A 26,815-nucleotide genomic window follows, 5' to 3' on the forward strand; every position below is an offset into this window, starting at 1 on the left:
AGCCTACAGAGAATTGTGGAGAAAGAGCGACAGAGAAGGAGAGAGACGGAGCAGCAGAAAGGACGACTGGAGCTGTAAAAAACAAACACTCTAACTGGGTTTAGAGACATTTAGTAATGAATGTAATCATGTGTTTACATTGACTTTGCATGTGTGCGCATAAACGTGTTGCTGCTGCTGCTGCTGTTGAAATAAATCCTAATTTCCCCAAGCCTCAGATTTCCAGGAAACGAGAAATGCATTTTTCTCTTAATCCACCGGAGCTTGAACAGATTTTACGAGCCAGAGTGGTTGTAAGATTTTATCAATTCGCCGAGGACCATGTAATCCCTCAAATAAAACATGAAAGTCTCCAAAACTGGAGTAATTAGGTTCCATTAAATGCTAAACCCGTTGCTCAAATGCATTGCGATCATCGGTTGGTATCGCATTTTAAAATGTTTTCTTTTAGGGGAAAAAACTCATTATCGCTCCACCCAACTGCAACATTTCGGTTTGAATGGAAATCCAGTTTTTTCTGCTTTGAATTGTTATAATTATAAAATGCATCATAAGGGCCTCATGTAACATCCTGTTCTTACAGGTGCACATGTCAAGTTTTTTAGGGTTGTGTAACACATGAATCGCATCCTTTCATTTATAGGCTCCCTATTGAAAAGCTCATATTTAATCTATAATATCAGGTCTACGCCAGCAGGACTTATGTGCTGAAACTATAAAAAGGGCAGCTTGATGAGAACATTTGAAGGATTATGTGGAAAAACACAAGTGCATGTGAAATGTACAGGCTTTATCCCAAGGCACGTTTTCACAAATCCACAATCTTCTCTCTGTATACGAGTGTGTGCCTGCGAAACCGATATGAGGACTACTTTGCGCCGGTCACTCATAATCTTTTCTTTTCTATGGGTGTCTGTGTGTGTGTGTGTGTGTGTGTGTGTGTGTGTATGTGTGTGTCTGTGTGTGCAATCGTGACATTCCAGCAGCAGAAACCTGAGAAGGTGGGACTCACAAGACACTGGATTCTGCTCTTTCTGGGGACCGAGGGGTGCTGAAGTGTCAGAATTCCAATTTCCTAAAAAACTGTCACTCCCAGTCACACACTCTGACCCTCTGCATCTCTCTCACATGGCCAAACACACTCTGCTGCCAGCATTCTTAGCCTCTGGAGCTTGCTTTCTCCCCCCTCTTTCCTCTCTTTCAGCTGTAAACACTGTCTCGTTTTCTCTCAGTTCCATTCATAAGGTCCCACCAGGAGAATTCGTGTCCCACACCACTGTACTGCGTCGCCACCCCCTCCTCTCTGCTTCACCCCTTTCCCCTTCCTTTCAAACTAAACACTCACTCACTCCCTTCACAGAGAGGCAAAGTAAAACAGGCAAAAGGAAGAAAGGGAGAGAAAGAGAGGGAAGAGTTTGAGAATCACAGGGCCCCTCCTACTTTTCGGAGATGCTCCAGCCCATCCCTAAATTGTGGGCCAATGAGGGTGGCTCATTCACAACTCATGCAGTCCTTCTACAATAGGTAAGGAGAGAGAGACAGAGAGAGGAAGAGACATTTACAAGGAGAGAGTGTGTGTGAGAGTGAGAGAGAGAGAGCGAGAGAGCAACAGAAAGGGAGGGAGAAAGAGTGACTGTGTTTGGGGGAGAAGGACAGTGAGAAAGGAGAGGGCAGGGTGAGAGGGAAGACAGGACAGAGGGGAAGGAAGTTACAGCAGAGTTAACCCCTGGGAATGAAGCAGGGAAGAGAATGAGGAGATGAAGAGATGAAGAGGTAGAACTTATGACTGGGACAGACTTTCAGTGAGGACAACCTGCACAGGAGGAAAAAGATCTGTGAGGGGCTTCCAAAGGGAGCGAGCAGATTTAGGACAGAGAAGAGTCAGTGGAACCTCCTCACCTTATCACATCTCTTAGGACATTAGAGAGGACAAGAGAGAGTGCAACAAGACAGGAGACCCTGCCGGTGTAGATGCAGACAGGTGGACAGTCAGACATGTTGCCTGTGCTTCTGCTTCTCTGCGCGGCTGGAGGAGTTTGGGGTTCCTCTCCCGAAGTGTGGGGGTACGGACGGGTCCAGGACAGACAGGGGCCGCCGGCATCACTTTGCCCGTCTCCATGTCAGTGTGAGGAAGATGGGATATTCGTCATGGCGGACTGCTCGGAGTTGGGACTATCATCTGTGCCGGCCAACCTCAGCGCCCTCACCACTTACCTGTGAGTAAAACATGCTCCTGTTGAGTAAGGGTGCTTGATCTTGTCCTGTTTCATCGTCACCTTTCCACATGCAGGCCTCTGACTGTGTCCTGCCTTTCCTTGACCTTTTGCCATTCTTGCCTTGTGTTTCCACTTTGTGTGTCATCCTGAACCCTTCCCCTTGCTCCCTAAACCTCATATCATGCATCGTGGTACCAACTCATCCGATATGAAAAAAATAACAACTTGACTGCCAATTGTTAGTCCCAACTTAAACATTAATTTGGAAATGAAAACACATTGCCAAGTAAGAATAAAATCACTATACATCGCATCTGGGATTTAAAAATAGAGCAGTGGGCAACAGTCCGATGGATGTGTTACCAGGTGCCACAACCCGCACATAGATAAAAACGGACAGGGGCCAAGTGGGAACATGTGTGTGTGTGTGTGTGAGAATGTTTGTGTGCGGACCACTATAGCAAAATGACTTGACCACTTCTTTCAGTGTCAGGTTTCCGAGCGCCAACTGGAGACCCAGCGTGAGAGTGTGTGTGTGTACGTGAGCATGTGTGTGCCTTTGTGTACATGTATGCATGAGTGCTTGTGCTCGTGTGTATGTCTTCTTCTAGATAATTTTCAATATCCTGAATATACAGTAAACAAACTTGTATATATAAATATATGATAGACTGAATTTACTTTTTCAGTAAATTATATATGACATAACATTACCTGGCACACAAATTTGGCACCTGTACCTCCTTGCTAGTTAACCCATTAATTAGCTTACCAGCTGGTGAGGTGGCTATCGCATTAACAAACGGTAACCCTCCTATAAAGCAGCACCAGAGCAACTTCTGCATATGTCTTCATACCTCTCTACTCACTGAGATCTCTTCACCATAGTCAGGCTATCCATTAAAGCCGTTTTATGACATGACCTCTGGGTGAAATCCGGAGAATTGGCTGCTGACGTTGACCGCAGTTTGCCTTTCACGTGCATTATTCAGGCGAGAGGTGGAGCAGCCGGGTGCAGAAGACAGAGGCAGAAAGTGACGAATTAACTTCGCTGCGTAGATCATGTGATTACAGGATCCCGACACTGTCGTCGGGGTCTTCTACGCATATGGGACCACTTTTTTCCCCTTCATTAACCCCCCCACCCGCTCGCTGTGAATCCAGCTTGCATCCCCTGATGTGTTCACATATTGAATTCTCAAGGATTTCTACAGACATTACACTAGGAAGCCAGGCAGATAAAGTCGGTAGAAACTGCGGAGTGTCTCACTTGGACATTTGTGTTCACACATGCACGTCCTCCAGAGAAAATATGGAGGAACTGCAGAGTTCATAGAATGTCTGAAAGCAGTTTAAGACTAATGGGAGAAATCTCTGTGGTTTTCAAGTCGGCTGCCATATCTTCCTTTTACAGAGCCTAGGTTGTGTAGGATCACCAGATCTTGATCAGAATATAGAGAATTAATATTGAATTAGAATCGCTTATTTCACCTTTGATGATCTGTTTTAGTCTACATACATGTAACTTAATGTTTTGTTATACTAGAACCCCATAATTAAAAAGGTGAGAATTGTTGACATTTTACCTAGGAAACTCTTAATTCTTTATTTTGATTGATAAATTGACAAAATGGTTTACTTGTGGGACTTAATTTGCAAAAAGGTGCCAGCAAAATGTTTAAATATGATCAGTGATTAGTTATGCTTGAAAGCTCAATTGGGGCAGCTGGCAGATTTCTAAACATACTGTAAGTACCATTAAAACATGATTATTAATATTATTCATCAAAAGTTTTTTTACTTTACCATAATAAGTTGGGGAAATCAAGCCCACTTCCAAAACACCACCCTGCTGTGGCTTACAGCCAGATCTCTCAAATTGCTTCACTGCGTAAGGCTCTGAGGACAGATTAGAGACAGATTGAAGTGATAGAAGTCAAATCCAGGAAATAGGGTGTGATAGAGCAGTTGCTCACTAGGGGCTCTGCAAGTATTACCGTGGAGGGATACAAGTCGGAGGGAGTGAGGAGAGATCAACAGTTTATGTTGCTAACGACTTTTAAAGAGGGACATAAAGGAAAGACAACTCCACTTGACGGATGCCCAACTGTGCAGCTGTCATTCGAGCCTGGGACTCCAGATATCACTGTGTCCCTCAGAACGTTAAAACACATGTAGAGTGTTTGGTGTTGCTAACTTCATCCAGGATTCACTCACCTCTGAGAACGTCAGGCTGCTGGGCCCATGAAGGGGCATGCCACACAACTAGGCCAGCACATACACACACACACACAAACGCGCACACACACACACATGCACACACACACACACACACACACACACTGGAAGTGAGTCAAAGAGGAAGAGTGTTGAGCCTCTTAGTCCTCCTCTAATATAAAAACATTGATGACCTGAAACTCCCTCTCCAAATGTACTCTGCTCTTAAAGGAACCACTATAGCCACGCACACACCCACAGAGGCACATGCGCGCACAAACACACAAACACACACACACGCTCTCTCTCTCTTTCTCTCTCTCTTCCTCACACACACACACACACGAGTAATTGTTCATTTCCCGTCGTTACCTAACAGTGGAACTGGACCAATTAGTGAGTTTGAGGGCTGATTTAGAATAAGATAAATAAACTCAGCGACCAACCGCACATGCCCACACACATGCAAACACATATTACTGCAGACGAGAGAAGGAGGGAATGTTGGGCAGCAGGAGAGATGCCGCAACAAATTAAGATACCGCACACAAGAGTCGCAGGTTACTCGTTTGCCTTGCTGATAAAAATCATCAAACGCAAACAAAACAACATCCCTAACCCTGCCCACATGCACACACACACACACACACACACACACACACACACACACACACACACACACACACACACACACACACACACACACACACACACACACACACACACACACACACACACACACACACACACACACACACACACACACACACAACCCAGAACATTGCACAGCAGGCCAAAGTTTCTCATTTCATCCTGGAGTATAAAAGGTTACAACAGCGGAGAGCCAGTCCAGTCCCCTCCAGGATCTGTCAAACCCTCCAGCACGCCCCACTGTGCAATGGAGGCAGGATTAGCCTTCCGGCACATACTGTAGGCTGCCGAGGTCACAGAGATTTGCTTGGGAACAGTCCACATTACAAACCACATCCACATAACGCTGTGAAAGTATATGACATCATTCACCCGTGTCACTGGAGAGCTCTTCAAAGTGAGCACAACTGTATGTGCTGTAGAAACCGAAGGGGGCAAGCCAGGCTATGAATGCTTCTCTCCATTTTCTTGGAGGACTCCAATCCATAAAGGTGGAAACATAATTAAATTATCATCAGGGGAATACAAACAATTATAACAAAATAGTGAGGTGAATGCAGATTTACTACGCTAAGGAATTCAGCTCTTCGAAGGCAAAGATGCTTCCAGCAACTCACAACAAAGTAGGTCGAGATTTATGGCAATAATCGTTTCCGTGGGCAACGCATAAAATGAGCTGTCATATGAAACGCTTTGAAAGCACTTCTCTTTGATATCAGATTAGAGAGAAAAAACACTGCCCGAGGGTGTGTGTCTGTTCTGGTGATGTGCGTGCATGTGTGTTGATGTGTTGATGAGTTGGAGAACACTATGTGCGTCGGGGATTGGTGCTGTTTTATGTGTAGCTGCAAGCAAAGTAACATAAGAGATGGTTCCGCGGTGACACAATCAGTAGGCTGTCTATCACAACTGTTGGCCAAGGTGCAAGAGAGTTAGTCAGCTGACCCCTAATAGACTTACACCTATTTAGGAAAGAATGTAATTGTGTTGAGTGTAAGTAATAAGTTCAGGATCTTGCTGCTGTACATAAAAAGTCAGTTTTGGAAGGTTGTCAGGTGCTTATGTTTACACATCTCACGTCTCTCACAGCAGCGTTCACTGTGTGCACACAGGTGTGTGGGAGGGATGGAGTGTGTGTGCATTTCGCTTGTGAGTCTGAGGCTGGAGTTGAGCACCGATTAGGTGATGCTTTGTGGTAGTGGTGAGTGCGGCGAATGTCTAACGGTGTTTTAACCAAGGCCAGGAAACCACGCCGAACGCATTACTAGACAGAGGAAAACCATGGAGTGTGCAAACGCATTCATATGTGTGTGTGTGTGTAAAGACCACCCAGCCTGCTGAGGGTTTTTTAGTCAGCATGAAGCATGAAAAATTGAAGGAGGGAAGATGAAGAAAAAGTGATAGAAACTCGCAAGGAGAAGGGTGAAGGATGCAAAATCGTGACCGAAAAATATGAATAGGAAGATTTTGAAGACGAAGGTCAAGTTTAAGCAGGAGAGCGCGCGCACTCACACACAAGCATTTAAAAACACATGCGCATACTTTACGTACACATGCAGGAGACAACATCCTGCCTCTTTGTGGTGGCCGTGACTGTAACAGTCGTGTGCGTGTCATTTAGCCATTATGTTGATGGAACGATTCCTATCATGAGCAACCGGGGGTCACACTGTAAACAACATGTCTGAGAGAGTGAGACACACACACATGAAAAGAGGGAGACGTTGTGAGGGATGAAGGGGGGAGGAAGAGTCGAGGGGAATGAATGAACAAAAATAAGAAAATTGCAGAGAGAAAAGAGAGCTGTGTGTGTCTTTCTGTGTGTGTGTGTGTGTGTGTGTGTGTGTGTGTGTGTTGGCAGTGGAGGGTCCTCTATACAGCCGCTATCAGCTCCAGCATCAGTGTCCTGGCTCCAGGCGTCTATGCTAGCCCCCCACCTCAACTACACCTCCCTTTCTTCCTCGCTCTGTTTATCCGTCTCCCCCAACCCATTCTGCTTTCCTCACCTGTTTCCTCTGGCCCTCTTTAGTAAGAAGAAGAATCCATACATTAAGTGCTTGAGTGTGTGTGCGTGTGTGTTTCTTCAGAGCAGGTGTTGAAGCTGCTCATACAGCACTAAGTGTAAATGTAGGATCACTGATGTGCAATGGAGTTCTCAGAAATTCTAAATGAGTTCATATAGCTCAGGGCAGCGGGCTGGAAAAGAGAAGGACGTGTACCCAAGCCAAAAGGTGTAAACGTTTTCAGGGTGTGTGCGTGAGGAGGTGAGTTGGATCAAAGCCGATGAACTGTCAGCTGTGATCAGAGTTGCAGAAGAGAGCCGGACCTCAGAATATACAGAAGTTGGACACATGCGATCACAGTTGGCTAAAGATGCACAAATGTTTTCTTTTCACATTTCCGTCAATCATTTTTTTTTCCAGGCCTTCATTCACTCCTTTGTTGCCTTCTTCCTCCCAGCAAGGTTGAAATGTGTCTCTCCCAAACTCCCTGGAGGCTCCGCAGTGAACAACAGAAGAAAAAAGCCACTTCCGTCTGCAACAGAAGTGATATTTATGCCAGAAGGGTGTTGGGGAGAAGGGCTAGGCAGTTAGCGGTTCGGATGGTGCAGTGGTTTGTGGTTTCCCGAGGGCAACCTGGGAGGCTTTTAAATGTCGCTCAGGGACAGACGGCAGGTAGGCAGGTAGGCGACAACAATGGAAACAATGAAAATTCCCTTAGGAGCGGCCGGCAGAGGCCTTAGTGTGCTCCACCGCTCCATATCCTGTCCTTTAGAAAAACGTAGAAAGCAATCACGACACGAGATCTCGGAGAGAACTGGGGTGGAGGAGACAGGGATCAGGGAAGTGAAGTGGAGTATGTCTTTGGACTGTGTGAGTGTGTGTGTGTGTGTGTGTGTGTGTGCACATGAGCCTGCATGTCCCAAACCGACGTGGACTCCACAGAACGGTGGTTGGTAGTTGTTGGGGTCAGAGCCGTGCTCGTTGACTGAATGTGTGAATCTGTAGGTTTCGTGCGAGCGCAGCATGACGACACAGGGGCTGTGGAATGTGCTCCCTGTGACGTGTGTTTGAAGGGTGAAGGGCTGCCTCTGACTGAGAGGATTCAGAACGCCTGCATGGCCCAGATTCCTACTCAGCCCCTTTCCAACCCTGGAAATCCATGGGAATGTGAGTGTGTGTGTGCGTGTGTGTGTGTGTATGTGCATGATTTGCACTAGCCCTCTTATTTCCACTACAGAGAAGGCATTGTCCTATCCTGGGCCGGCCCACGACAAATGTCCCCAACTGTCCCGGTGCACATACATGCATATGTGTGCATCTATACGAATGTGCACCCATGACCCATTCAAGCTGTCCTTTGTATCTGTATATGGTGGGATAGCGCATGGGTTGGATGATCTGTCTTAGTAGTATCAGACTGATTTAAACAAAACTTATAATTTTATGTCCCCATATATAAAAAATGTTACCTTGTCAGCCTCATCTCTTCTCTCCCTCAAGCAGGTCAACAACAACCAGTTTGAAAAGGGCTAAAAGTTAAACCACTATCTTTTGTCATAGTAAAATGACTAACTTCCTTATTTTTTATTTAATTTATAATTTTTTTATTCAAATTAACAAAACAGATTTTACTTGTCAGATTTATGACAAGGCATGTGCTAGAGTAATACATGAGAATGAATACACATGAGCGTTGATAGCAGTATGTGTAAGACATAGCTCTCTAAGTTCCCTCTCTACCTCAACATGAGTCTGTCTCTGCCTATCTCTGTGATCGCTGGCCAGGCCTGCCGACTAAAGTGGCTCATGTGGGGTTGGCAGAGGGCAGGTGATGACTAGTAAGAGCTAATGATACTTAATGCTGTTTCCAGCAACACACACACACACAGACACACACAGACACACACACACACACACACACACACACGAAAAGGTTGAGGTCACATTCAAGCATGGATATATGAGCACATATCCGTTTATCTACACACACAAACACACATACACGCTAACACAATGATGGGTAATGGCCTGTCCAATCTCCCTGTGTTTGTATCAGAGCATATAGAGCAGTGCTGATACAGTAAGAGTTAGCTGAGGAGAACAAATAAGCTATTACAGACACACTTAAATGGCAAACACCTCAGGAGACACACACACAGCGCATCGCCAGCCGTGGGTATAACTGCTCAGGAATGTCCAGAGGGTGGAAGACGGGATGCGGAAAACAGAAGGTGAAGAGGTGAACGAGGAGGGAAAGAAGAAGGAGTGATACAAATCTTTTTTCAGAGGTCTTCATTGTGGAGTTTTAGGTTAACTGACCTGAATGCAGAAACAGCAGTCAGGTCACGGTGAGGATATAAGGCAATATTATTACTTGTTGCTACGACTGGACACAGGTGTATTTCCCATCTGTTTTAAAGGGAGGCTTGAGGCAGCACGGCCCCTGCTGCACTTCTGCAACTGAAACCAGACTCACTCACGTCTCTATAACATGTCTGAGAAGGAGCAAAAGAGGAAATCTGGACTTTTTACATGCATGGCAAGGGGCCAAGCTAAATCTCTTAAAACCAACAGCAGCCACATGTCCTCATTGGTATGGGGTACGATTTCATCGGGTGCTGATCTGAGTTCAGTTCTAGATGTTATCTGCGGATGCTGTTAAATATATGGAGCAGATGAGCTGATCATAGATCTGTGAGTCCAGCAGTGAAGGAGGGAGAGCCAGGAGCGGATTTGAGCGGTCTTCTAACTAGATCCAGTGTCCTCCTGTTTCTGCCATTCAACCAAATGAAGTCATAATAGAGCCTGACACTAATACTCATCGGGTTTCATTTACTGTTGTATCCACTGCTGAGAATCTGCCTTGAATCAGTGTGCAGGAAAAAAAAATCACCTCTGTAAGAGATACCTTTTTAGGATTTTGGGAAAAGAGGTGAAATTTGTAACCCTGTTCTGCACATAAGTGGCATGTGTTGGTCCTGTGTTCTTGAGACAGTTTTTTTTTTACTCTGATGTAGGAAGAGGCAATGGGTCATGTGACGAGCCCATATGAAAGTCAGATAAAACGTACATGCCGAACAACAGATGAGTGACAATGGGCAGGGCTAGGAATGCCTCTCTGCCTTCCAAAGCTATGTGCTACCCACAACAGCTGCCTGTCAGTCCTGTCCACATGTTGGAGTTAGTTGTATGTTGTGTAGCGCCGACTGTTCCAACACTTCCTGTTCCATTACTTAAGTGCTTGACCTTTCACCCCCCCACACACACACACCCCCCTGGTCTCAAGACAGGGTTTGTGTGTGTGGGAGGACAAGGAACGGACACAGAGTGGGTCCATGTATGTGTGTATGTGTGTGTGCAGTATACCAGCGTATGAATAAGTCCCAGGGGGCATGAATATGTTTCCCATGACATGGCCTCAGACTAAACAGCCGCTCTCTCTACCCAGACATCCGCCTGTCATTCTCGGCAAAACCACAACGAGCAGGAAAGGGCACAAAACATGGGAACACAAAAACACAGACGCATCTCCCTTTTTCTGCCTTGTTATCTCGTCTTTTCTCTTCCTCCCTCCCTCCCTCCCTCTCTGTGGCCCTGCTCCTTTGTGGCCTGGTCCTCTCTCCGTGGCCCTCCTTGTCCAGGTGAAAGACTTCTCCTCACCCTCTCCCTCGCTCTTTGTGCCCCGTGAATGAGAAAAAAAGGGAGAATAAGAGAGGCAAAGATAAAGAGAGAGTGCCTTCGGACACAAAGGGCAGTGTACCCCTCCCAGGAAGTCTGAGAGAGAGGGAGAAAAAAAAAGCCCCACATCTTTAGAGGAAGGAGGGCAGGACAGCATTGTACCCTCCTTCCTGACTCTTTGTGTGTGTGTGTGTGTGTGAGTCCGTGTCTGTGTGTGTGTGTGTGTGTGTGAGTGTGTGTGTGCACGCTCATGTGTGACTGCGAGAGAAACTGAAGTCAGTCTATTCAGATTTAAAAAAAAGCAAACACACTTAGTCTTCACCCTCACTCAAAGTACACACACGCTTTTTCTGCCTCTGTCGCTCACACACACGCAAACACACACAACCGTTTAGGCCCTCTTTAAGGCGGCGCCCGAGCATTGACTACCAGTTGCATTGTATGGCATAAAAGATCCCCTTTCATCGCGGCCTTAACTGTTTCAAAGAGCTAAGCGGAGAGGATCTATCTGGATCCAACTGAAGACATTACTGTCATAGTTACTGTATAAGACAGCCAAGGTGTGGCTCAGCCGCTGCTAATGCAGAACTCCTGCCCTCTGGGCAAGACTCAAGTTGTTGATTTCCACTAAAGATCTATTACTCTAATGTTCCTCACACATAAGCTGCCTTCAAAGGCTCAGAGCTTACTGCCATTATTTCTGTTTGTTTGGTAAGAGTCTGCACCTGAGCGAGGGAGAAAGGCATTGGTGGGAGGGAGCAGAAGAAAGAGAGAGAGCAGAGGAGGAAGTGAAAAGGAAGGCCTCAGGGTACATGGCTCTTGTGCAGTAATTTTGTGTGTGTGTGTGTGTGTGTACTGTATATGTAAGAGAGACAGTTATGAAAAACATCCCTCTCAAAGGCAACAATGGAACTTTTTACCATTCTTTTACCTTCTAGACAACAGAATTCTCCAAAGTGAAATGTATCAAACCATCTCTCCTCCTGCTGCTCCGGCCTCAGCTTTGTCTCGCTGACACATTACTGCGCCGATGCTGGAAACACACCTGACTGATGATCACATCAGTCTGAGGGTGTATTCACTCACCGGGGTGGTCCATATCCTCCACCTCACAAAAGCCACACGGGGGCCTGGAGTGTGTATGGGTCCCGGTGGATGCAGCGTGGGTGTGTGTGTGTCTGTGAACATAAACAGGGGTGTTTTTCATATGATGTGGCCAGTTGTTTTGCTGCGCTAAATCACCAGCTCTTGTCAGAAACGCTTCCAGTTTGAAATCGGCTACAATGGAGCTGAGGGCACATTCACACCCACACACACCCACACACCCACACACCCACACCCACACACACACACACACACACACACACACACAGGCTTTGATCACAGGAGCGATAACATACTTCAGTAGTTCTGTTGACGGCGGAGAGGAAATATGATGAATCACATTATTGTAACTACCGGACTGTGTAACTCCACGCTCCAGTTGAAATTTGAAACACAGATGGGGAGAAAGCGTGAGTGTCGGCGATAGAGTGGCAAAAAAGAGAGAGGGAGAGAAAAGGGCCTAGGCTGATGAATGGACTTGTACCTCTGCTTCTTCATGCTTCCGTTCCCCCTTGAAGACAGGCTCCTTGCCATACTTACTCTATTCATCACAGCATAAAGCGGTCTAATATCCAGTGTTTTACCTTTCTTCCCATGCCAAGCCCTCTTCTCTTACACTCAAAGGCACACAAGCATGCACACAGTTTGGAGGGGAAGGACGAAGATCTGTCAGACCACGTTGTGAATCTGCAACAGCAATGGAAAGTAAATGTCCATTTCTTTCTTTTTTTTCTGAGTTTGCATAAATACTGGCATCAATTGAACCCAAGCTACTGTGCTCAAATGCACAAATCACATGCGGGCACATGAAAGTCTAATTCCTCTCCAGGGAACCAGAGAGATCACTGGGGGATTTGACAGTCATTGTGCAGGTTCAGAGCAAAGGGGGATAAAAAGATCAGTCGAGGGGCACATTTGTGAGTGTGTTTGTTGAGGGATGAACATGGGTCTCCGTGTCTGCATCTCCTGCTCCTATTGCTGCTCGGGAGTCTTTAGTTCGTCATTCAACAGGAGATGGAGATCTGAGGGGAGGAGACGCCCTGTTTGCCTCTGTCGGTTGAGAGATGTGTTGTTCTGCGATATCAGGCTCCTTTCTTGACACCGCGAAGGCCAAGATAGGGCAGCTCAGTTCCCCTCCGAATACTCACATGAAAAAATAAAGAGACAAAACCACACGACCTTCGCTTCTGTCCCTCACACACACCGACGTGCACGCACACAGACACACACACACAGAACCACAGAGCAATCTGTTTCCATGCACCCGGCAGAGTCGGTGTGTGATGTGGTGAAAGCGCAACCAGGGACTGTGCCCACCACATCTGCAGGCTCACTGGAAAACAATAGGGGTGTGAAAATGAGCGACAGACATCTTACCACACTCACCGCAGCCACCTATAAAATGGATAGAAATATTGCACACACGGACACAGATACTGACCCACACACACACACTCTCGCTCATTGGACACACACTCATGCCCATAAAACGGGGAGGCAGAAAAACCCTGATTGTAATTGTGAAACTCCCATGCGCCGGGCAGCCTGCAAATTCTTTAAACGCTCCCTTTCCCATTTCTTTTGTGGCCGTTTATTTGCGTTGAGAATATCTGCACGTCACAGCGCCAGCCGACACAATGCACATGTGGTAGTCATCAATCATAATTATCATGGTTTAAAAAAGCCACAGCTGTTATTTGATTTTAAAAACAAGCCATAGTGCAGAGCCTTCCAACGATACGTCAAGTTGTCAGCGGAGGCCTTGGCCTGCGCAGCAGATACGTCTCTCTCTCTCCCCGGGTTCCCAATGAGCTGGTTGGAGAGCACAGCCGAGCGGAGCTGCATTCAACCTTTCCCCATGACTCACCACTGTGTGTCTTTATTTTTAAACATTTTCTCTCTCCATTGCTGCGTGTTTATTCTGTCTGAGTGAGGCCGCTGTTATGGACTTCACACAACGTTTGTTTATGGCTTCTTTAATCAGGACCAGATAATGGAGAGTTGTCTCCATCCATGGGCGCATCCCAAGAAGATTTGGGTTTGTGTGTGTGTGTGTATGTGTATGTGTTCCTGTGTGGCTGCGTGTGTGTGCCTGCCTGCATGTGTGGGTGTGTGTGCGTGCGTAACCATCGTTTTATGATCAACTCTTGCATGTTCCAATAAATATTTCCCTCAGTAGCAGAGTCCTAAAATGCACAGGATTAAGGTTTGCATGTGTATTGTTCACAAGGACCCAGGAGGTGGTTGTGTGTTTCCTGAGCCATACGTGATGTCACCCAGTCCTGATTATGTCAATTTGTTTGCTGTTACTGCTTGAGATGTCATTTCCATGGCAACTTTATTATCACTTATATTTACCTCTGACTTTAATCAAGCAGTAGTGCATTACACTTGTATTTATTCCCAAATCTCGGCCCGGAGCCTGAGCGCACTGGGCCAAAATTGGGACAGACATGAAGCGTATAATTTACATGACATCACCACAGTGCTTTAGTGGAGAGCTTGACATGAGGTCCCAGGATAGCATCCCACATCAGCAATGGTGTTTTGGTTCATCACAAATGAACAGTAATTCATTCTATAGTATTTTTTAATTTGCTATAAATCTTTATAATTTTTTACTTTTTAAGAAAAATACATGGAATTAAATGACACTGATTATATAAGTTAATTAGATGCACTTTAGGACAAATGTTTTACCTTAGATTAATACCATGTACCACTGGCATAGTTGACTTTGACTTGTAATCCCCCTCTTCTCCTCTTTTATTTGCCTGTTGATACAGTTTTACAGCTTATTCATTGCACAAGCTCATCATAACTATTTTCCACAGTTGGCGAGAGTGTGTATTATGTCAGCCTTGTCCCTGTGGTGCCCCAGCAGAGGTACAGGGATGGGAGGTAATGGTGATTGGAGTAATGGAACTTGAAGATGAATTCGCTTCCCTTGTTCTGTTAAATAGTTTTGCTTCAGCACTGATTGAACGCATCCGCCCTCTACATATATGTGTCCTTGAGTTACACCTTGAACCACTTCCTCCGCAGTCAGACCTCCCAGGAGGGGGGCATCCGAAACAGGAAAGTCCCAATGCAAGGAAACAAACCTGCCATTATTATGCTTTCATAAGGAAAATATTCAAAGTCAGCAGAGGCTGTAAAAAGACTGCAAAATTATCTGAAAACCTCATGGGAAAAAGGGCACTGTAAAGATTGCAAGCTCATCACATGTGGAGAACACACCTCCTCTCACCACATCCCAGAGCCTGATGTCAAACATTACCTCTGACAAGGTAACACAGTGTTGCCGCACCAGTTAAACTCAATTACGCACATTTCTGAATGGAGTGTTGCTGTGGCTTTTTTCCACATCCTCCCCTGAAGCTGAATATAGATCCCGCCTGAAGATAGATCCATCCAGCCCCCCGTCAGCTTGGCTGCCTTGACAAACAAACAGCCAGTGTGTCAAAACTCCCAACTACGAAGGGCTTCTGAGAGCACAGTTTACACTTGCTAGCCCGGTGGTCTGGCTTTATGAGCAATGGTTATTGTCATACAGGCACACACACATGCAGACACTCACGCACATACAAGCCTCACTCCTGAAGACTCATGCGAGACCCCAAGGGCCGTGAAAGCAAAGAAGGGGTGACGTAACACCTCCTTGCTTTCATTGTGTTTATCAAAGCGATGACCTTACATGACTGGGGCCATAAGGTTATATATGTTTTCTACCAGAGGCTGACACATAAGATGTCCTTGTAGGTTGTGCGTGCGTTGAACGCGTGCATGTGTGTGCATGCGTGCATGTACGTATGGGAGCATCCTGCACCTCACCCTCTTTGACCGCGACACAGCTGCGTCAACACTCGCCCCCCAAGACACCCTCTCACGTCAAGAGTGTGTGTCAGAGAGATGGAGAGAAATGGAGTGTGTCTACGTTTCAGCCCTGAACAAAGGGGAAAGGAGGTGGTCTCCTGAGGAACCAGGGGGAGAAAAAAACAGAGGAGAGAGAGAGACGGAGAGGAAGAGAGATATGGAGGGAGACTGAGGGGTCAGATCTAAGAGTAGGTAGAATGAGACATCTGGAAAAGAGAAAGAGTCGCTGGGATGAGGAGGAAATTACAGCTGCCCAACAATGATTCATTGGGGAAAATTCTCCTCTACATCTCCTTCTCCTCCCTTTTCGTACTCCAACCTCTCTACCTAAACCTCTAACCTCTCTCTGTGTACTACTCCCACTCTCGATGATTGATCGCAACGTGAAAAGCATTTAAACATCTGCAATTTTACATGTTCCGAGCACCTTCAAGGAACATTGATAAGTTGCACACTGAATGATACGTTGACACTGATTTCTCTCCCCAGGGATCTGAGCATGAATAACATCAGCGAGATCCAGCCCAGAGCCTTTCACCGACTGCACCTGCTATCAGAACTGTGAGTACAAAATGATCAGCTTGAGTTTGATTAATAAACCAGCATGGCCACAACTCACCGATGACAAGAAAAGGTCCTTCCCCTAGCCTCTGACATGTGCAGACGTCAGTGATGGGAATTGATGACGCTTGGCCTGCCTCTGATCTCTCCTACCAGGAAGCTGCCTGCAGCAATGTGATAGTATATCTTGGGATGTCTGCATACGAGAGGGAGGCAAAGTGAACCTGATATTCACCAAGAGAGTAAATATATACGCTCCTGAAAGTTTTGAGAGAGCAGGATCTGTGCAGAGCATCCAAGCGGCTGATTTCTTGCCCTCCTTGACTTTGTTTCTGCTGGACAGCTCCGCGGGAGCAATAGACACGTAGACACAAGCGCTTGCCAAGATAAACACAAAACTATAGGAGAACTTCAGGACAGGTTGGAGAAAGTGAAAGAAGCAAAGATATGTGTTTTCCTTGCTTATAGCCTTAAGTAGGCTCTACGTGTGAACATTGGAAAGGTTTTGATTCAGGTGCCAAGACACTAAAAGCTATAAGAGTCACAATTCTTTTATTTTTTATTCAACAAAATAATCAATACGATGCCAGAAGACTGTTAAAATATGACATGAATTTCGGGAATATCTGATCTCAAAATAAGCAAACAAGACATAGAATTTGACTCATGCCACATGTGCCAAATTTCTTGACATGTTCTCTGTTCTACAGAACGCAGTTCGGTCAGCACTCGACCGAGCACGAGGTGTTGGTTTAACTTTCATGCTCTTAGCGCTGATGAAAGAACACCCGAGGTAGAAAAATCACCAAAAGGTTTTCGTACACGTATTTTGGTCAACCTCACCGACATCTGATCCAACCGCTCAGCAGAATTCAGCTAAGTCTTGGTTTGACAAAGGCTGCCCACAGATTTACCCTAAGGGTGGGAATGTGTGTGCAAGTGTGTGGAAATTCACGGGGGCTTACAGATTGTGTGTGTGGCAGCCTTCACCTGGTTCTTTTACGTCTGAGCCCTGCAGTGCTTGTGTACGTGTGTGAGAGAGAGTCTGCACTGGGTGTTTGAACAGTCCACTGTTTTCTTTGCTAATTCTTGCAGCTGCAGCCGGTGAGGCATGAGCTGAGGATGAATGTAAAAAGGTTTGCTGGATCACCATTCAGCTGACTCTGAATCCCAGTCAAAACCTGGATCTGCAGAGTAGAGCACAGCTGAATGAAGTTTTGTGACTCATTGAAGTGAGAGAATTATTGATAATTATAAGTAAATTAATTGCTGATCTGAAATGGTAAATATTAAATATATATCTGGTGCCGTATTTATCGGATCCACTGTGCAGATCGATGTCAAACGTCAAGCTTTACATTTGAATTCATTGGGGGAGAAGGGGTTTGGCCGTCTGTGGTGCAGCTTCACCTGCAGTGTTTGTCCGGACACAAAAACTCAGGATTTTACAACCCTGTCAATCTCGCTTCCTCTGCATCTCTCTCATGTTCTGATATTTTATGGATATGCTCTGTTGCTTTGTACCTCCTCCAAAGAGGATGTTCCTGCCCCACAGCCAGTTTTTATAGCCCTACTGACCATTTCTGGAGACATGGTGGGATGGCGATGATGATGTTCCAAGAACAGGGAGGAGCACATTTCTTGACATTCACCGTCTCTAAACACAAACCCAGTTGGTTTGAGATGGAGCGTTTGATGTGGGTCTGCAGCACTTGTTGGTAGCAAAGAGAGGCAAAGGCCTGAGCATGTTGTGACTGGTTGAGTGATAAATTGTTTGATGTTGGGATCTGTCTCCTTGCCTTCCCTCCCTCCCTCACTCTATCTCCCTCCTTTCAAATTCATTTCTATATCCCCCCATCTCCATTTTACTGCAGGCTATTCCAGGCTGCAGTCGCTGCCTTTGAACGTTTTTTCCCTTTTTTTTCTCCACTTTTTGGGGTAATCTCTGCTTTCTTACAAAACAAATGCTTATGGCAAGAAGTTCTGCTTTTATCTGGTCTTACAAAATGGGAAGGAGAGGAAATAAAGTTTTACTAGTAACATATATGATAACGTTTCTGAAGCGCCCTTAAATTCTGTCATATGTCTCTCATATCTTCACTCTGTTCTCACCTCTTTTGTATCAACGTGCAAACACAATAATCCTTTTGAACCTCAAATGAGGTAATTAAATTTATTCACAAAGCCTCTCGCAAATCTCACCAGGCTAAACCTCCCTTTGATTCACTGCGGCATTAATATTGATAAATTAGATTCAAGTCTAATCGTCCCACCCTCAAGCCCTTTCTAAATCGAAGTAAATCTTATTCTATTGACATCAGATCCCTCTCATTAAGCCTTCATTCAACACTTTGATTAGTGAATCGGCCATTAATTCAAATACACAAACCGGCACGCAAGTTTCAGTCAGGCTGAGCACAGACTGACTGCGTGCCCAGGGAATAATAAAAGAAGGCAACAGGCACAGAGACTGGTTACTCATCTACTTGATATATCAGAGACATGACATATCATCAAATGTTCAGCTCTAAGATCAAAGTTTAAAACTAGGAGCGACCAAGCCCTCCCCCAGAAGCCCTTTCTGATAAATACTTAAGAAGGTGACTGTTTTCCGCCCATCATCAAAGGATGTGCTGTTCGTACCTACGGAGATCACATTTCGCCTTTTCCCCTTTGACTCTCCTCATAATCAAACGTTTAGGATTGAGTCTGTCATGCTCATCTTATCATTATCTGTAGGCACTTATGTCCTCAGATCAGAGCATTTAACGTGGCCGCACAGGAAAATGAATGCCTAATCTGCGGTGCTAGCTCCTGTTATCATCTCAAGTCTGAAATTGCGATAAGTCTGTCTGGCATTATCCTTGACCTCTGGAATAACCATTCTGCCTGGGCTCTTCCCAGGCCTGTGCGAGTGCTCTCCAACTATCATACAAATAAAATCCAAATGTAAGAGGAGTGAAGTGGTGAGTGGAGGCCAGTGCTGCCCTGCTTGCCTTCCCCCTTGGTGATAAGATTGTCTGCTGATAGGCCAGGGGAATGACGTAGGTGAGGGTTAAGGGCTTACAGTATTGGCTGTTTTGATACTCCAGGTGCATAACACATCTGGGACTATCTAGGGCAATTAAAACTTTCCATTTTAGTGTTGCCAACTTTGGGTTTTGTCTGCTTGTATCTTACTCTCCCACAAAACATGCGGCCACATACACACCCACCCACCCCCACACACACATGCTGTTTCAACAAGTCTATATTTTACTCCAGTAATTTCAGAGGTTAACGCCAGGTTAAGTGGTTGACCTGCTGGCTGGACCTCTGAACAGAAGAAGGGATAACATTTCTATTGATGGACTCAGGGTGACAAAGGTCACACATGCATATGTATTTACAAATACACCGACACATGAACTGCCCCCGCTCTGCTAAAACCTGTTTCTTCTCTCCATCTTCTTTGATTCATCAACTTCTCCTATCAACCATCCTGGTCCTGCTGCCACTATGATGTCCTATCACTACCTGAGATAACATGCCAAAATATGATGCTGTTTCTGCTGTCTCGCTCTTCAATCCATCTTTTTGTTTATTGTTTTGAGGCAAGAGGACACGGTGATACACAAGATAATCAACAGTCGGTATGCTTCAGTAAAACCCTGACTGATCAGCTCTGGATAGCAGGGTGGTCTGCACCTTCGTTACCAGCGGAACCGTTCCCACTGTTCTGCCAAATACGTTTGAACTGCACTGGCTTCTATTATTATATCTGTGAAGCACTTCAATAAAGTTGAATTATGCTGAGGTGGAATTTTTATCTGTGTAGTCCGGGGGCCAAGAACAATTCTAACCATCCCCAAATCAATTTGAAAGAAAAAACAGTCGTAGCCACGGTTTGACAAGCGCACGGCGCCTTTCATTAGAAGGAGATTGATGTGGAACAACTAGGAGGCTAAGTGTGGAACATTCACTCATACGTACGATCATTTACACACAAGTACACACATAAATACACACACTGATATCATGGAAACACTTAGTCAATGGCAACTGCCGGTGCTCTGTTGATGTCTATCAAGAACGTCTGAACATTTCTTTCCTTTTTCAATATCCATCTTCACTTTCGACATAATTATCCATTTGACAAATGAAGTCTGCAAAAGGAGCATGATTCCACTCTAATGCTCTTTTGGCTTCAATGGTGCAGCTAATAGAGAAAGGCTGGGCTGGCAGTACGACGTGCACATCATACCATGGCCTTAACTACAATGTTTGTTTTCTAAAACTCAAAATTACTGGCGGTCCTGCTCCCCCCATACAAAAATACATTTATTTTTCTTTGGGTCTACCTATATCTTTTTTCCGAGTGTCTGTAAGCGATCACTGCATTTTAGTAGTGGCCAAAAGAAGGCACTTAAGGTCTCTGCAGAGAGAGGCTCAGATACATTTTACTGGTGTCAGGACCTCAGCAAGGCCTATTGAAACCGTTACCTCTGGAAAAGTACCTATTGAAATGCTCCCTGGTGAGCGCCTTGTGCAATAGCAGAAACAGAAATGGTATTGAAGTAGCAGACCTATTGTTCTCAGAGGGACAACGGACTGAGAGTATACAAGTTTCTTTATGAGTAAAAAGTCTGAATCTTAAACAAAAAGAACTGCTTTGAATGACTATTAGAATTTGTGAGGTCAACGTGCAGCAGTAAAGACAAATCAACCCTCTGTCAACTCCATCCTTTATTTCCAAGGATATATTGAGACATCATGTTGTGCAGTAGAAGTCTGTTTGACTGTGGTTCAAGTAGCATAACTAAAAGCCACCATAATAGCTTGGATATTAATCAGTCCATTTTTCTATTCTAGCATGTCAATGTGGGTCTACATCCATGTGTGTGTGTGTTTTTATGTTTTGTGTTATGAGCTCTATAAGAGTTCTAAACTGGGCTGAGTGTGAGATTTGGCAAGCGCAGGTGGGGTTATGTGGTCTGCCACTGCACAGTAATAAGGCTGAGACATGTTGACATGAGTATCACATGTCAGAGGGAGTTTGCTGGGAGCCCTCGTCCATTACCATCTGGATGATAGTGGTTTGGAAAAGGCAGGCCATGCTCTCAATCAATATTTCAGTATCCTGGCACTAATGGAAAAACTCAGCCGGAGGCAGGCTGCTTAGCATAAAGCTGAAATGTCAGGCAAATGTCACCTGTAGAGCGACGGCGCGAGGAAGAGGATGCCAGTGAGTAACGTTTAACTATGTGTGTGTGTGTGTGTGTGGGTGTGTATGTGTTTAATAAAAGTGGGTGGTCTCGAGCTGTGAAGACCAAATCTGTGTTTAAACTGCGCTTCCAGCTCGTGACCTTGAGAGTTACTCCGCTGGACTGAATGTTATTTATTTGGACATCTTATACACACTCACAAATGACCATTAGGTGCTGTGTTTGATAAACAAACTGATTGGATTGCTTGTGTGAACGTGTGTGGTTTTTCTCCCTTCGCTGTCCTCAAGGCCCCATTCAGAACGAGACCAATTTACCTCAAGGACGTGGAAAATAGCACACGCGTTTGCAACTGTGCACACATGAGCCCGCGTGTGCACACACAGCGCACACCTTACACGCACACATAAACACACTCACGTACGCACAAGCAAACATACTTCCACGTTGCACTTGTTGACCCAGTCTCAGTCTCATTCAATTCAGTCTTTACTCACTCATCAGAGCTCCCAGCATTGGTTAATGTTTCTAGGGTGTGCTCTGGGCCAATAGCAACCACACTGAATGGAATAGAATATTGTTATTTGCATACTGCCCCTACAGTAACCCCGCAGCAAGTACTGAAGGATGAAGTCATATCACAGCTCAATCCAAAAACACAGAATAAAGCACAAGGCAAAAGTTCTCTTGTGAGACTTGTAAATTTTTCGTGTGTGCCTGTGCTTGTATTTCATTTTCCTCTTTTATATTTTGCTCTCTCTCATTTTGATCTACGTGTTTCTCTCCTAGGCGTATCTCAGGGAACCAGCTGAGGTATATCTCAGGCCACGCTCTCCAGGGTCTCCACAACCTCAAAGTTCTGTAAGTAACCTCTTCCTCCTCTCTCTCTCTCTCGCTCGCTCTCTCTCTCTCTCTCTCTCTCCCCCCCCCACTGCGGTGGATCAATCCTCATCATCCCAGGTGGGTTGTTGCATTTTAGCTTTTTTGGGGAGGTAAGGGGGGTAAAGCTGTGCTCCTGCCTTAAAATAAAACACACAGGCCACGCATCATTAACTGCAGTTAAAGTTTATGGGCTAGGAGAGACCTGCCCTGCTTGCAGCTCCTTCATTCCCAAACTAGCCCTGTTTCAGTTGCAATTACACACACTCACAGGTGTAATGCAGGGACCCCCCAGTCACACCACCCACTGAGATTAGAGTAAGTGACAAAGAAATTACCCCCCCCCCCCCCCCCCCCCCCAAAAAAAAAAAAGCCACACAAGCCTGTTCTCTTAACACCCCATTTCTCATATTGTGTTCATGGCGTTATAATCCACAACCACCAGCTGTTAGGCCGCCGCGAAGTATTAAATCTCAAAGAAGTGCAAGGCGACCATAAAAACCATAGCACCTTCTGACCCGTGAGTGCAGCATCTAATGAGTTGTGGCCGTACTTCCAGTGGGGGCAAGACACGAGTATTAAGGAGGTTTTCACGAGCCTTGGCAACCGACGTCAATCCCCTTTTGGAGCATGGCTGAGATCAGTTTGAGGAGCCCTGCCGCAGAAAATAAACCCAGCTAGAGAACTGTGGTTTGTAATTCGAGGGGAATCAGCGGGGATTACCAGGCGCACAAGTCGATTCCTCTTTCACCTTGTGTTGTGAAACTCACCAAGACAGAATGAGCGAGGCAGCCGTGAATCCTGGGCTATTAAGTCATTATTGCGGATGGACACACACATCCTGAAATCATAATACATGTCTGCGAGCATTCATGCCTCACGCAGAAACACCCAGGAAAGATTTGGACAGTCCATTTGTCTTCAGAGCAGCGGAGCCATTGGTTTCCTTTCTCAATACATTTCTAAAGTCAGAACAAATGGACTGCTGACCTTGTGTAGGGTAACCGCAAGGTCCCCGCCCATACAGACACACACACACACGCACACACACACACACAGTAAAAGGTTATGAACCCAGAGTGCATTACAGCGAAGCTCCCCATGGGCAATTTCTTTAAAACAGGAAAAGACTCAATTGGCTGTATTTATCATGGCATCGGGATCCCACTGGAAACATTCCCCTGATCCTCTCAAACCGGTGCAGCATTCTTTTTTTTTTTCACCGAAGCATCGTCATAGCTTATGCAGAGAGCTGCTGTGGAACACACTATGAGACACAATGAGTTATGTGAATAAATATTAAAAATATATGCTTTTTATACCTCGAGACATCCAGAATGCACTGTACTGCCAACTTTTCAACCATCCCTTCATGCCAAATAAATGAATGCAATTGTAGAAATTAAAGATCTGACATGGCAGAGGACGACTCAAGATTGTGTCAACTAGAAAAAAGATGCAGAGGTCTTATCATATATCCTGTAATCTCAACTGTTTAACTGTCGCTGTGACCAAAGGTTTTACAATTTAAGACTGACTGCTTCACCACGATGCCACGATAAAAGGCGGTCATGGCGCCAATGATAGTGACACACCGGAACACTATACACGATAATGTCAGATGACTGGTCGCTATAAATACATAAAAGAAAAGAGAGAGAAAGAAAGAGAAAGAGAGGGAGGGAGGGGAAAGAGAGGGCTATTGTCTGCGCCCCACTTCCTCCCTGATTTTTGCTCCATTCTTCTGAGAATGACATCAGCAGCCCACCCAAGGAGCGTCTCTCTTTCTTTTCCTCTATCCTTCATTCTCTGCTTCTCTTCAAGCTTTCACTGGCCCTTTCCTTCTTGTGTCAGATTTCCCTCACTATGGAATTGTTTGCTACGCCTGACGTGCCCTGGTGCACACACGTGCACTCTATCGCCTACAGACATGCAGTTCTATCTGCAACTCAATTATCTGCATGTGCCTTTCAGAATGCTGCAAAACAACCAGCTGGAGAGTCTTCCAGATGATGCTCCATGGGACCTGCCCAACCTACTCTCCTTGTAAGTCTGTCTCACTCACACGCACAAATACACACACTAATCATGCTACTCTACCGCATCCAGCAGGGAAGGAAACATCCCCTGGCCACCCACCCACACACATCTGAGTTCTAACCGCAACGCAGGTATAGAGGACCACTGACATATTACAGACCGTACCCCAACGCTGGCTGCAACAGCTCGACATTCAACTCTGGGCTGCCTGGCGGTGGGAGTCACAGCCTGAGTGTTTCAGTGCAGTTCCTGGTAGCATCTGGAAGCCATGAGGGAAACAGCAGACACTACAGGCCGGGGAGAGCATCTTCAATGAGCTGTGAAACAACCCCATTTTCCATCAATTCCCCCTCTCTTCCACCTCCTCTCCTCTCCTCCGTTCCTATCCCACCACCCACACCGCTATCCCCCTGGCTAATGAGAATGTTTGGTGGCTTAATTGTTTCATTTGTGGGGTCAGTGTACATTTGTGTGTGTATGTGTGTGTGTGTGTGTATGTGTCAGTTTGCATGTTGTCCATCTGTAATTCCTCGCCCCCCCCAACCCGTCTCTTCACAACTATGTACCACACACGTACTCCAAATCCCAGCTTTCCAAATTAATAATTCTCTGTAACTGTCCATCAAGCCATTTCCTTAATCACAGACACACACAAAATGTTGGACGTGCACATGTAACTCCGCTACCACCTACAACGTTTCCTTGTCTGCTATTAAGCAGGCCCGCTCTCCCTCAATACAGCCATCGAGCCTGCGCACACCCGCACACAGACACACACATTCTGTACTCCCAGACAGGCACTGCATCTCAATCTGTACTTATCTGTGTGTCTTAATTAACAATTTTCTGCTATGATTATGTGCCTGTCTGTCTTTAGGCTGTGTGTGTATCTGTCTAATCATGTGTGTGGTCTTCATCTTAATTTCTTCAGATAATGAAAACACATACACACACACACACACACACACATACATACACAGCCTGTGAACAGAGACGCACCTTGTCATTACAGTAATGATAAGCCCAGCAGAGAAAGATTACTGGAAAGGCTTTGGAGTGTGAAGCTTGTCGGCGCCTCTCAGTGACATAAAACACACCAGGTAAAAAAGAAAGAGAGACAGCATGTGAGTCAGCACAGGGGTTTTAGATTGGTATAAATGTATAAAGGAGGCTTTCAACCCTAATAAATAATGACTTCATCTTGGACAAGAATCCTTTTAATCGGCAGAGATCTGAAACCGAGTCAATATTTTTGTCTTACTATTTGGAACAGGCTAATTACAACGACGACGCAGTGAGAGTTCTGTTGTTGAGTTCTATGCCATCATAAGCAGACAGATGTGTTTTTGGTCCCAACCCACAAGTTAAGTAGCATAATTACGACTGATGAGTTCCACGAGCCACATTAAATCAACATAACCCTGTGTTTTTTCTAGATTTGAATCAATGTTGTTAAACGCGCTTCTCCAAGTTCCTCTGTTGTGTAAAACTTTAGCCATCTGGAGAATTAAACCAGTGGAAGCAGGTCCACAGATCTCCTGGATCGTTCAAGAGAACTTTCTCTTTCAGCCTCTATTTCTCTCTCCTGTAATTGTACCTCAGACTTTGATGTGATGGACAGGAAATAGTTGCTGCTTTATTGGCTTCTGTGGAACATTCCGCGTTCTGTCTGGACCTTCTACAGACCTGGCAGGTCCACCCAAAGGAGCAATTACTATTTTGCCCTGGAGAACAAACCAGAGAGTTGACGGGTCTTCCGTAGCTTTCATCATGCGATTTGGGTCAGGGACAAACAATGTCCACAGTTGGAGAGCACATGATGCACAAGGACAAAATCTGTGCTCAGGAAGTGGAGAAGAGGACATTTTCTTGGATCTGTTTGTGTGTGTGAATGCAAACGCTCATGTGAATCTATACGTTTGCAGGAGGGTGTCCCTGTGTGTGCTCGTGTGTGACCGTCTGCCAGTGTATACAGTTGCCTCCTCTGATGGAAAATTTCCCTGGGGAGAAAAGCCCAGAGTTCAGAGTTCAAGTTCAGATTTCACTTTGATGATGCTGTTTGTTTGGCGAAGCCTCCGAGGGGTGAGGAGGCTGAGGAGGAGCTGCATGCTGTAGCGCGGGAATCAAAGAACCTCAGCCGAAGATTGATAAGGGGGGGATGTTTGAAAGATGAACAAGAGTTAAGGAGTGAGACGCAGAGGGGTTTGCAGCGGCAGGGAGTGCATCAATGAAGATGTAAGAAAAAAAATGAGAGTGTGAGTGGGGGCCGGAGGGAGGAAACGGAGATTAATGAATAAGTGTGAAGGGCCAAAGAAAGAAGAATAGCGGGAGGAAGTGGTCTCAGCTTGTCAACTCTGCCCTGAGGGGATCATTCATCACTTTGGAC

At 45.6% G+C, this 26,815-nt stretch overlaps 1 protein-coding gene across 1 annotated transcript in view; it reads left to right on the forward strand.

The window, feature by feature from the left end:
• Positions 1-1,801: 1,801 nt before the first annotated feature.
• LOC133957188 (leucine-rich repeat-containing G-protein coupled receptor 6) overlaps positions 1,802-26,815 on the forward strand; it is a 35,384-nt gene continuing 10,370 nt past the window's right edge. Inside the window, exons 1-4 of the mRNA XM_062392652.1 lie at positions 1,802-2,216; positions 16,235-16,306; positions 22,300-22,371; positions 24,364-24,435. Coding sequence (XP_062248636.1) covers positions 1,972-2,216; positions 16,235-16,306; positions 22,300-22,371; positions 24,364-24,435 — 461 coding nt within the window. The 5' untranslated portion in view covers positions 1,802-1,971. The remainder of the gene's footprint in view (positions 2,217-16,234; positions 16,307-22,299; positions 22,372-24,363; positions 24,436-26,815) is intronic.

This window comes from Platichthys flesus, chromosome 7, assembly GCF_949316205.1.
Source record: "Platichthys flesus chromosome 7, fPlaFle2.1, whole genome shotgun sequence".
NCBI classification, from domain to species: Eukaryota; Metazoa; Chordata; class Actinopteri; order Pleuronectiformes; family Pleuronectidae; genus Platichthys; species Platichthys flesus.